Source organism: Nomascus leucogenys, chromosome 22a (assembly GCF_006542625.1).
Source record: "Nomascus leucogenys isolate Asia chromosome 22a, Asia_NLE_v1, whole genome shotgun sequence".
Classification (NCBI taxonomy): domain Eukaryota; kingdom Metazoa; phylum Chordata; class Mammalia; order Primates; family Hylobatidae; genus Nomascus; species Nomascus leucogenys.
In genome coordinates, this window is record NC_044402.1 from 31881521 (window position 1) to 31893828 (window position 12308).

Consider the following 12308-nt stretch of genomic DNA (forward strand, 5'->3'; position numbering starts at 1 on the left):
AACGTCGCGGCGGGTTGCGGGTAGGACTGGACGCCGGGGCAGCCGCGCAGCGCCTGAGCCGCTGCGGGCCGCTGCGGCCACCCCTGCCCACCCTTGCTTCTGCTGTCTCCAGCCTCGCTTCTCCGGCTTTCCTGCTCCTCTGCTGCCTTCGTTTCTGGTCCTCGGCCGTCCTCGCCGCCCGCCCAGAGGAGTCCCCGCGCCCGCTAAGAAGCCGCTGGCCCGCAGCCGCCGCGACTTCGGCACAGTCTCTCCCTCTGGCTAGTCTCCCAAACGGCCGCTCCTCGCCCGCGGGAAGACCAGGCTGCAACCGCGAACGCCGGATCCTCTCCAGGAGCCGCAGCGAACGCCTGGCAGCCACGCCCAGCGACCACACCCCGGCGGCTCGGCCCAGCGCGCCTGCCTTCGCCGCCCGCCGTCGCTCCTCGCCCGCTGCACGACGACGCGGCGCCCCTGCTGCAGGCGGCGGACCCGACCGGACCCGGACCCGGACCCAGACGCAAGATGGCGACGGCCGCGTGACTGCCTCAGCGTCCCCGAGCTCGGCTCTGAGTGCACCTACGGACTGACCGTGGGGGCAGAGAAGGGCGAGATCAGGACTCTGTGTCTTTGTTAATCGTGACTGCATGAAGGTCGCCTCCCTCGGACCTACTTGGTGGGAGTGTCTGGTATTGTTCTAAGGCCAGGAGCACGGTGAGCCACAGTCTGTTGATAGAATTGGCGTCTTGATAGTTGAGAAAATGGCGATGACACTGTTGGAAGACTGGTGCCGGGGGATGGATGTGAACTCCCAGAGAGCTCTGTTGGTCTGGGGCATCCCAGTGAACTGTGATGAGGCTGAAATCGAAGAGACCCTCCAGGCTGCGATGCCCCAGGTCTCCTACCGAATGCTTGGGAGAATGTTCTGGAGGGAAGAAAATGCGAAAGCAGCCTTATTAGAGCTCACTGGCGCTGTAGATTACGCCGCAATCCCCAGGGAGATGCCGGGCAAAGGAGGGGTGTGGAAAGTGTTCTTTAAGCCCCCAACTTCTGATGCTGAATTTTTAGAAAGATTGCACCTCTTCCTAGCTAGAGAGGGGTGGACCGTGCAAGATGTTGCCCGTGTCCTTGGGTTTCAGAACCCTACTCCGACCCCGGGCCCAGAGATGCCAGCAGAGATGCTAAACTATATTTTGGATAATGTTATTCAGCCTCTTGTTGAGTCCGTATGGTATAAGAGGCTGACACTTTTCTCGGGGAGGGACATCCCAGGGCCTGGAGAGGAAACCTTTGATCCCTGGCTGGAGCACACTAATGAGGTCCTAGAGGAGTGGCAGGTGTCCGATGTAGAAAAGAGGCGGCGGTTGATGGAGAGTCTTAGAGGCCCCGCCGCTGATGTCATTCGCATCCTCAAGTCCAACAACCCCGCGATAACCACTGCCGAATGCCTGAAGGCGCTTGAGCAGGTGTTTGGGAGCGTTGAGAGCTCTAGGGATGCCCAGATCAAATTTCTGAATACTTATCAGAACCCGGGAGAAAAATTGTCTGCTTATGTCATTCGTCTGGAGCCTCTGCTACAGAAGGTGGTAGAGAAGGGGGCCATTGATAAAGATAATGTGAACCAGGCCCGCCTAGAGCAGGTCATTGCCGGGGCCAACCACAGCGGGGCCATCCGAAGGCAGCTGTGGCTTACCGGGGCTGGGGAAGGGCCGGCCCCAAACCTCTTTCAGTTGCTGGTGCAGATCCGTGAGGAGGAAGCCAAGGAGGAGGAGGAGGAGGCTGAGGCCACCCTTCTGCAGTTAGGCCTGGAAGGGCACTTCTGAGTGCCAGGAAAGGCAACTTTAGTGCAGACCTAGATCACAGCTATTTTTCTTGTCCCTGTGGGGTCTTAACAGATGTATCTCTGAGTAGTAAAGGCTTAGCCCTGTTCCGTTTTGTTGTTTTTTGGAGGGGAAGGTTAGTCAGGCCTGAGTATTCATGTAACATTCTAAAATTGTGCAAGCGAGCACCGTGAGCTGCTACAATGCAAGCGGGTCTTGCTGGCTAAAGTGCCAGGTAAAGGGTTGGTTGGACACAGCGCTTAGTGCTGTCATCATGGACATCATCAGTTGTGAAAAACACGCGAACCTATGACACTTCCTATTCCACACTGAATGTGAAATTGCATGTTCAGATGTTTACTACGAGGCCTAGCTCACAGGAAGTGTTCAGTAAAAGTACGAACTGTTAGATTACTGATATCGCGGATAGATTTTTGTTTACGATAAATTGTTCCAGATTTATATTAATGGAAGGAAATGTGCATTTATTAGCTATTACTCAACTTTACAATGCAAACATCTTATTTCTCATCTTTAAACATGTCGACCAGTTTAATTGAAAAGTATTCTGAGACTGCAAAATGGGGTGTTAAAAAATACTGCAGTTACGGAGCTGTGTAAACCAGTTTCTCATTGTGTAAGATACAGATGTAAATTGCATGGAGAGGTTGATATGCACCTGTACAGTAATTCACTCCCCCATTTCAAATCTTTGTCAGAGAATAGTTCTTGTTCATACTGAGTGTTCTAAACTTGAAGTTACATATACAAATTAAAATATTTTAAAAATTCTGTTGTCTTCTCATTTTTCTGGCATGTATAAACATTTTTAGCCTAAGTAAACTCTGTCCTTTTTTCTTATGAAGACTTTGTCATTAAATCAAACCATTTATTTTACTTTTAAGCCTTGTATGATACTATGTGAATTTAAATGGCAGGTCCTTTTTTTCCTTTCCCTCTTGCTGTCATCTTAACAGTTTTTTGTTTTTTTTAATTTTTAAATTTTTTTATTTTAAAAAATATTTTAAAATATTAAATATTTATTTAATATATGTTTCCCAGGCTGGAGTGCAATGGAGCGATCTCGGCTCACTGCAACCTCTGCCTCCTGGGTTCAAGTGATTCTCCTGTTTCAGCCTCCTGAGTAGCTGGGATTACAGACATGCGCCACCATGCCTAGCTAGTTTTGTATTTTTTTAGTAGAGATGGGTTTCACCATGTTGGTCAGGCTGGTCTGGAACTCCTGACCTCAAGTGATCCACCCACCTTGGCCTCCGAAAGTGCTGGGATTACAGGTGTGAGCCACCTCGCAGTCTCCACTAAAAATACAAAAATTAGCCGGGTGTGGTGGTGCGTGCCTGTAATTCCAGCTACTTGGGAAACTGAGGCAGGAGAATCGCTCTGGGAGGCAGAAGTTGCAGTGAGCCGAGATTGCGCCACTGCACTGCAGCCTGGGCAACAGAGTGAGACTCCATCTCAAAAAAAAAAAAAAAAAAAAAAAGTTTAGAGACCAGATTTGGCTCACACTTGTAATCCCAGCACTTTGGGAGGATTGCCTGAAGCCAAGATTTTGAGACCAGCCTGGGCAACATAGACCCAATCTCCACACAAACTTTTAAAAATTAGCCAGGCATGGTGGCACACGCCTGTGGTCCCAGCAGCTCAGGCGGCTAAGGTGGGAGATCGCTTGAGCTCAGGAGGTTGAGGCTGCAGTGAGCCATGATCGCCCCACTGCACTCCAGCCTGGTGATAGAGTGAGACCCTCTTTCTCAAAAAGTTTTTTTTAGAAAATCTTGAAATGGGGTTCAGGAGGTTATCTGGCAATGTTTTTCTCTTAAGATCACTTTTCAGCTAAACATTTTGATTCACTGAAGAAATAACTATAATCCATCACACCTGTGTAAAATGAAGGCTTATTTTACAGCAGCCATTTTATAGCAGGAAGATATAAAAAGAGAAATACAGCTTGAAAACATGTTTATTTTGCTGTAAAGATTCAGTGATTGAAGATGTCCATCTTTTGAGAGCCTCAGTGAATCTAAAGTTATTACATGAATATTGTGTTCAGTGAGCTTTTCCCTAATGAGGTTTTACAATTATAGCTGAGCCATTCGACAAGTTTATAAGGGGTAATGTTATGTTCTTCCAGATTTTTTGGTACACATATTCGCTTCCTGTCTGTATATCCCTTTCCTCCTGTCACAAGCACATCTCCACATACTTGCCTTGGTTCCTAACAGATATGCTCAGTTTCACTTACCACAAACACTGGCATGTCTTCACCTGCTACCCGTCATTCACATAACTTTCCCCTCCATTCCCACCAGCATCAGGTGCACACTCACCCCACCTCTTACACTCCTGACACATTCACTGTCATCTCCCCGTCAGTACTCCCATCATAACATACACCCTCCTCCTGCTCCACACGTACACTATGTCAGTCTCCCACCTGAAAGGGACCGGGCGGAGACCAAACTACACCGGTCGCGGTCAAGAGATCTTTATCGGAGGTATTGAGCGGTGGAGGTATTGAGCGGTGGAGGTATCGAGCGGCACCACGCAAGGAGAAGAGGAGAGAGGGCTGCTGGTGTGCTGGGTTTTATATCCCTTGGGTCTACGTGGATTGGGCTAGGGGCGGGCCCAAGGGAAGGCGGGAGATGCTTTCTGATTGGCCCTCTGGCGGGTTCAGACAGTGCCCGGTCAAGGAGGGGAGAAGAACCCGGAACCGGCCCCATCTGAAGGTATGGCGCCATTTTAAGGTACCCCATGTTACCTAATATTCCTCCCTTTTTGTTTTCTTAAATGGGGGAAAATGGGCGTCGTGGTTCATCTAGCTGCTTCCTGCTGAGTGGGGGCGCTGTGGGGAGGGGGCACAGGGAGAACTGTCAGGGTTGTGCATGGGGTAATGTTCCTTGTAGGTATAGATCCTCCAGTGCCGTGAGCCAGTTGAGGGGCAGGGATGGGTTGGCGATGAGCCAGCTGTCGGCCCAGAGATCGTTGAGAAATTTGTGGAATCGGTTGGCGGTTGTCATGACTGGCTTGGGTTAGCAGGTTGTGAGCCCGTCTGTGGAACCTGTCCCGTCCTCGCTGGTGGCTAAAAGTTGGTAGTTTCTGAGGAGAAGCTGGTTAAATGTTTGGTTAGATATGGAAGAGATTTGGTTTTTCATAAACTTAATGAGGCAGGGGAGTAGTGTGCAGAAAGCGAGGATACCCATTAGGGGGCCTAAAAAGGGAAGGAGGCAAGCTAAGAGGGGGGTTTTGAGGGTTTCCCAAAGGGAGGGAGTAGTGCTAGCATTCGTTAGTTTACGTTTTATCTGATGTAGGTTTTAATGCTAGTTTCGATTACTTGGGACTCATTAATGTAATAACAGCAGTTCTCCTGTAAGAAGATGCAAGTACCGCCTTTTTCAGCTGTGAGTAGGTCGATGGCGTGGCGGTTTTGAAGTGTGACACCAGCTAGAGATGTGATTTGTCGTTGGAGGGCAGCTAGAGACTGAGCCGTTTCCTCAATGGCCGTCTGAAAATTGGGATACGCTGTATACCTATGAGAGAGGTTGTTAGAGAGATTCCAAGCATGATAGGTAGGAAGATTGCTTTTTTTTTCCCATGGTCCTCAGGAGAGTTGGGTTTAGGGTGATTAAACTGATAGGCTTGAAGGCCTTCAGAGAAGGAGAGCAATGTGAGTTGAGGGACTAGTGTGGTGGGTATGCAGGGGCCAGGGATAGAGGAATTAATGGCCGTCTGGAGCTGGAAAGTTGGGGGAGTGACAGTTTGTTTGCATGTTACATTGTGGGGCGATGGGGGGTGGTAGCTGGTGTTGTAACAGGTAGGAATAGGGACGCTGAGGTTGGCAAGGAGGGGGACATGGGAGATTACAAAGCCGGTGGTCAGGGGGGAGGAGTTGCTTTTGTTTATGGAGCTAGATAGTGGAACCGCAGCAAGAGGGGGTTTGTTGATGTTTGCGCATAAGAAACAATTGGAAGTAGGGACGTGAGAGGTGTTTAATGGTAGTAATCCTTGATTGAGGAACAGAAGCCAGGAAGCCTGTATGGAGGTTGTGTTGGCCTGTGGGTGTAGCTGGGATTGTAGTTCAGTCTCTCCTTGAGAAATATGTGTGTTAATTTCGGCTAGAACCTGTTGGGAGTCAGTTTTTAGGGTACGGGCGATGGTTATAGTTTGTGCTGGATAAGACCAGGCGTTGCTTGGGTATACTCCCCCTGTGGCTGCCTGGCCCCAGATTGCTTTGGCTGGGTGGGTGATGGGAATTGCTCGAGATGAGGCATTGTTTTGGTGACATAATATATGAATGGGGTCTGTCTGTCTGTTTTCTTTGGTGATTTAATTCATAACACAGCTGGTCCAGGGACACCCATAGTTTTGGGGCCAGTTTTACAGGCGCTGCGGGATTGTTGGTGTGGAAAGCAAATGGCAAAGTGGAACATGTGGAAATAAGGGTCCTAACCGCTATTTATTATGGTGAGTTTAGGGAGGGGAAGGTTTACTGAGGATGCGTCGATGGAGCATCGGGTGTAACTGATGACATTGGTGTGTGACCTCTGGTTAGCATTGTAGGTTTCTTTGAGGGTGAACAGGTAGTAGGGTTGTGAAGGGGGCCTGTTGGCGGAGGAGGGTCTGTAGAAGATGTAAGAGGCAGAGAGCCAGAAGAACGGGCTTGGAGCGGCAGCTTACGCCTTAGGAATAGTAGGCGAACTTTGAGAGGGTTGTGGGGTACGGGCGTGCCTGGCTTTAGAGGGGTTTGTGCGTTTGTGTTTAAGGAACTGGAGGTCAGAGGAGTCTAGAGTAAAGAAGGCGTTGAGAAAAGCTTTGAGCACTTGAGGGCTTGTGTGGAAAATGGAATGGAGATATGAGAAGAGGGCGTGTTTTGGGGGGTCAGACTATTGTGTCCTATCTGTGGTTAGCATGACGGTGGGGGGTAGAGTTGTTAGAGCCGCGCGTCTGGCTTCTTGATTCGCTTTGTTATTGCCTTGTGTGACTGGGGATGAATGAACTTGAGAGAAGGATGTGGTAAGCGTGAGTGAGGTATCTGCTGCCAGTTGGAACGCCCGAGTGGCTGCAATTAATTCAGCTTATTGATTGGTGGTATTGGGTGGTAAGGACTTAGCCTCAATAGTTTGGGTTAGGGATACTATCGCGTATCCTGCGAGGCGTTGTCCATTGAAGGTGAAGGAGCTACCGTCTGTGAACCACGTGTGGTCAGGGTGGTTTAAGGGGCCTTCGATAATGTGGGTTGGACAAGGTAGCAGGGACTCTAGAATCTCAATACAGTTGTGTGAGGGAGGATGTTGAGAGACAGGCAGGAGGGTGGCGGGATTGAGGGGTGCACATGTTTGGAAAGTTGCAGCGGAATCGTGCAGGAAGGAAACTAGGAGAGACAGTACACGGCAAGGGGGAAGGGTTTGTAGATTTTTGTAGGTCAGGAGTTCCTTGAGTTGATGGGGGGAGTTAATGACAACAGCTGCCCTAAACGTTAATTTCTTTGACTCTTGAAGTAGTAGGTAGGCTGCAGCCAGGGCCGGAAGGCAGGGGGCCCACCCTCGCACGGTGGGGTCTAGTTGGCCGGCAGGGATGCAGAGCCTCCCATGGTGAGAGAGGAAGGGGTATATGTATACGGCAGCTGGCTGAACAGGGCATCCTCTATTAGCCGATGGCCGTGTTGCGAGTCAGAACCTTCGAGCCGGTCGTCACTGAAACGAAAGAACTGATGGGCCTCTGTAAGGCCGAGGGCCGTGGGTTACCTGGTACCAAGATTTTTTGAGCGAGAGAAGGGAGGAAACCCAGGCCGGACGAGTGAGGAGGGAAAGGAGAAAACTCAGTTCCCTGCGGGCTGAGTTCGCTCTCAGAATTGTTTGGATAGGTGTGCAACTGCCGCAAAGGTGGGTCCGTGCATCTGACCCAGGACTCCAAGAACCAAGCCATTGTGCTCATGTACATATAGAATGAAAGGTTGTTGTAAGTCTGGAAGATGTAGGGCTGGGGCTTTGAGTAGTGCCTGTTGGAGTGACAGGAAGGGCTGCTTGATGTGGCCTCTACAGGCTCGGATGGGGTACCTCGGGAGATAGGGGCTTTGCTAATAAATCCTTTCAGGCTGGAGACGGGGAGAGGATATTGGGGTTGGCTGGGGAAGTGGTGTGGGTTTTTAAGGACGCTGGCTAGGAGCGAATCATGGAACTCGCCACCAAGGCAATGAGTGAGGTGGATTGCGGGAGGGTGATTGGGTTGAAGGTAATGGAGGTAAAGATGATGGGACGTCCATCCACTGTTAAAGAGACCCTGGGCTCCTGTGTGGTGATGATTTGTGTCGGGAAGGAAGTCCCAAGGCCCCATCAGTCTTGAATGGCCAATCCTAGAAGATCGAGAGTTGGGATGGTGGCCGGCCCAGCCCCCCTTCAGGAGCCGGGGCAGTCTACGCCCCAGTGGCCAGATTGGTGGCATTTAGGACATGGCCGGTTGCGGGGCCTGGGATTTGGGCACTCTCGGACCCAGTGCCCTTCCTTTCCGCATTTGAAACAGGGCCCTGGGAGCTGACGTTGGGATGGAGGGGCAGATGACAACTTATGGCCATGTGATCGAGGGGAGGCATGAAGGGCTTGTGCCAGTAACTGGTACTTTTGCCTCTTTGCCTTCTCATCTCGATTGTGATACACCTTAAATGCCGTCGCTAAGATCTCAGTTTGAGGGGTGAGGGGGCCTTTGTCCAGTTTTTTTACTTTACCTTTGATATCAGGAAAACTCTGCCTACCGTCTGGGGTTTCGGGATCTATGTTGGTGTATTGTTGGAGTGCCTGTGTAAGGCGGACGGGTTTTCATTTTTATCCTGTATGACTTCATGAAGTTTTTCAAAGTTAACTGCCTTTTGAGCTGCCCTCCGTAGACCGGCTATGATGCAAGTAGCGAAATGGTCTCGGGCTGATACTCTATTTTGGATGTTATAATCCCAATTGGGCTCATGCTCAGGTACTGCCTGCGCTCCTAGCAGTAGGGCTGGGGTTGTTTGATGAACCTCATCTGCATAAGTTCGAGCTTGTTCCTAGACTCGCCTACGCTCCTCGGGGAGGAGGATGTTAGAGAGCATGGAAGGTAAGGCTATAAGCTTGGCTGAGGTAAGCAGAATTGGAAGCGTAGGAGCCTAGGCGTTTTTCTATTTGTGATAAGTCAGCCATAGAAAAGGGGACGTGGACTCGGACAATACCTTCAGCTCCTGCCACCTCTCTAAGGGGGGCAAGGAGGGGGGGGTGTGACTTTGAGCGAGTGGTGGGGGGGCTGAAGGCCGGGGCTGACGGGATAGGCGGTTGAGGGCGTGGGGCGGGTGGGGCAGCGGGAGACTGGGCGACTTCCGGTTGGGTGGCGGCCAGAGGGTGCGGCGGAGGGTGGTGGTATGGGGGGGGTTCATCGGCTTGGTCGAAGTCAGGGGCAGAGGGAGAGGTTGGTGGTTTAAGAGCGGCAAGGAGCTGCTGCGGTTTGCAAGGGAGACAAAGGTTAGGTCTATCCCGTAAGAGGAAGAAGCCGTGGATATATGGGATCTCTACCCATTTTCCTGTTCGCTCGCAATAATTGTAGAGATCCTGGAGAATGTTAGGATCAAGAGACCCATAAGTGGGCCATTTGCTTTGGTTGTCTAGGGGATATTGGGCCAGTTTTGCTATTTGGGGTCTACCATGGCCTTAGGGGCTTGAGGCGAGGCGCTTCGTGGGGTCTCTTGCCTGCCTAGAGAGGTAGACCCCAGAGGGGAAGACTTACCAAGATGAGGCCAGTGTTGGGCGAACAGCTCGGCGAACAGGAGAATGAGCGAAGACCAGCCGGGGTCTGGACTGAGCCCGAAAGGGATCGGGGTCCCACCGAGGGGGGTGGGGAGTCCCGATCCGAGTCACGGCACCAATGAAAGGGGCCGGGCGGAGACCAAACTACACCGGTCGCGGTCAAGAGATCTTTATTGGAGGTATCAAGCGGTGGAGGCATCGAGTGGCACCAGGCAAGGAGAAGGAAGAGAAGAGAGAGAGGGCTGCTGGTGTGCTGGGTTTTATATCCCTTGGTCCTACGTGGATTGGGCTAGGGGCAGGCCCAAGGGAAGGCGGGAGATGCTTCTTTCTGATTGGCCCTCCTTTGGCGGGTTCAGACAGTGCCCGGTCAAGGAGGGGAGAAGAACCCAGAACCGGCCCCATCTTAAGGTATGGCGCCATTTTAAGGTACCCGATGTTACCTAACACCACCCCCAACATATATTCCCATTTCTCCTCACACCCACACACACTCCCACCACCAGACACCAACCAGCCACCACATATATGTACACACTCCCACTCCACACATATACACACATACTACATTTTTTTTTTTTTTGAGATGGAGTCTCGCTGTGTTGCCCAGGCTGGAGTGCAGTGGCATAATCTCAGCTCACTGCAACCTCTGCCTCTTGGCCTCAAGTGATCGTCCTGCCTCAGCCTCCCAAGTAGCTGGGATTGCAGGTGTGTGCCACTACGCCTAATTTTTGTATTTTTAGTAGAGATGGTTTCACCACGTTGGCCAGGCTGGTCTCAAACTCCTGACCTCGTAGTTTGAAAGTACTCCAAAAGTGCTGGGATTACAGGCGTAAGCCACCACAACTGGCCCACATACTACATTTTTAAAAACGGGCCAGGTGCAGTGGCTCACACCTGTAATCCCAGCACTTTGGGATGCTGAGGTGGGAGGATCGCTTAAGGACAGGAGTTCAAGACCAGACTGAGCAAAATAGTGAGACCTTGTCTTGACAAAAATAAGTAAATTTAAAAATTAGCCAGGCTATTTAGGAGGCTGATGCAGGAGGATTGCTTGAGCCCAGGAGTTCAAGGTTGCAGTGATCTATGAACATGCCACTGCACTCCAACCTGGGGTGATGGAACAAGACCCTGTCTCGAAAAAAACAAAGCAAAAACCAAAAAACCACACACACAGATGCACAAAAAAAACAAATTAGGTATATAAGGATTCTTCGGGGGGGGGGGGGGTTTGTTTGTTTTGTTTTTTTGGTGTGTGCTTGGGGTTTTATTTTTGGCCCAATATGTTATGGACATCCTTCTACAGTTTAAACATAGGGATATACCTTCTTTTCATAGATGCAGAGTTGGCTGCATTCTTAGGAGGGAAGTTATCACCTAAGATTCTGACTTTTAATTATATATAACAATTGTATATATCTACATGCACACATATATGTTCAATGCAATACATATATATGACATAAATCAATGTCAGGATCCTAAATGTCCATCCTTTGTTCTAGGAAACAATGAACTAAAAATAACAATGGGATATTTATGATCTGGATTAAGGCTTTTTATAAGCTCAGAAATTGAAATTTGTCTTTTGTTTTTCCTTTTTTTAGGGACAGGGTCTTGCAGTGACATGATCATAGCTCACTGTAACCTCAAACTTCTGGGTTCAAGCAATCCTGCCTCAGCCTCCCCAGTAGCTAGGCCCACAGGTGGCATTGCCATGCCCAACTAAATTTTTTTTTTTTTTTTGGTAGAGATGGGGTCTCACGATGTTGCCTAGGCTGGTCTCAAACTCCTGCCTTGGCCTCCCAAAGCACTGGGATTACAGGCATGAGCCACCACACCTGGCAATATGTCTGCTGTTTAGTGGAGGACAGCAGCAAGAAATGTATCCTCATAATCAAACAACTGGAATAAGAAGTAGAAACTACACTACAGTCCTATTTTGCGACCAAAATTACGTTTTAGCTGATAGCACAGAAAATGTGCTGGCAAAATGTGTAATGTTACTGCTATTGCTTGGTGATTCTTTTTCTCAACTCAGGGCCTATCAGCTAACCTTTACCTTGCATACCTTCTGGTAATCAGGTGAGGACTAGGAATGGTCAAGTGCAGTAGTAACTTGCTGTCCCTGGAAGCACTCTTTCCAGGAGCCTAATAATTTAAAATAGTGCTCAAAGAACTGAGGAAGAGTTACAAGCCTAGACGAAAAAAACCTACTAAAAAAAAAAAACTTAGCTAAAGAAATGAACGCCTCTGGCCATGCACGGTGGCTCATGCCTGTAATCCTAGCTCTTTGGGAGGCCGTGGCAGGCAGATCACGAGGTCAAGAGTTCAAGACCAGCCTGGCCAGCATGGTGAAACTTCATCTCTACTAAAAATACAAAAATTAGCCAGGTATGGTGGTGTGCGCCTGTAGTCCCAGCTACTCGGGAGGCTGAGGCAGGAGACTTGCTTGAACACGGGAGGTGGAGGTTGCAGTAAGCCGAGACTGTGCCACTGCACTCCAGCCTGGGCAACAGAGTGAGACTCCATCTCAAAAAAAAACAAAAACAAAAAAACAAAAAAAAACACCCCTCTCTTTCGCTTTCTCACGCACGTGCACACACACACACACCACACAAACTGCATGGTATATGTTATCCAAAGGCTGAATTTCTTTGGACTGAATATCACTAGAAGTTTATATAATTGCTCTATATTAGCTAAAACTAATAATCATGTACCAAAAATATGC

At 49.7% G+C, this 12308-nt stretch overlaps 1 protein-coding gene across 1 annotated transcript; it reads left to right on the forward strand.

Moving 5' to 3' along the window:
• Nucleotides 1–2588, forward strand: PNMA1 (PNMA family member 1). Its single transcript, XM_004092968.3, has one exon. The coding sequence runs from the start codon at nt 738–740 to the stop codon at nt 1797–1799; it is 1062 nt and encodes a 353-aa protein (XP_004093016.2). The 5' UTR covers nt 1–737; the 3' UTR covers nt 1800–2588.
• Nucleotides 2589–12308: the final 9720 nt, after the last annotated feature.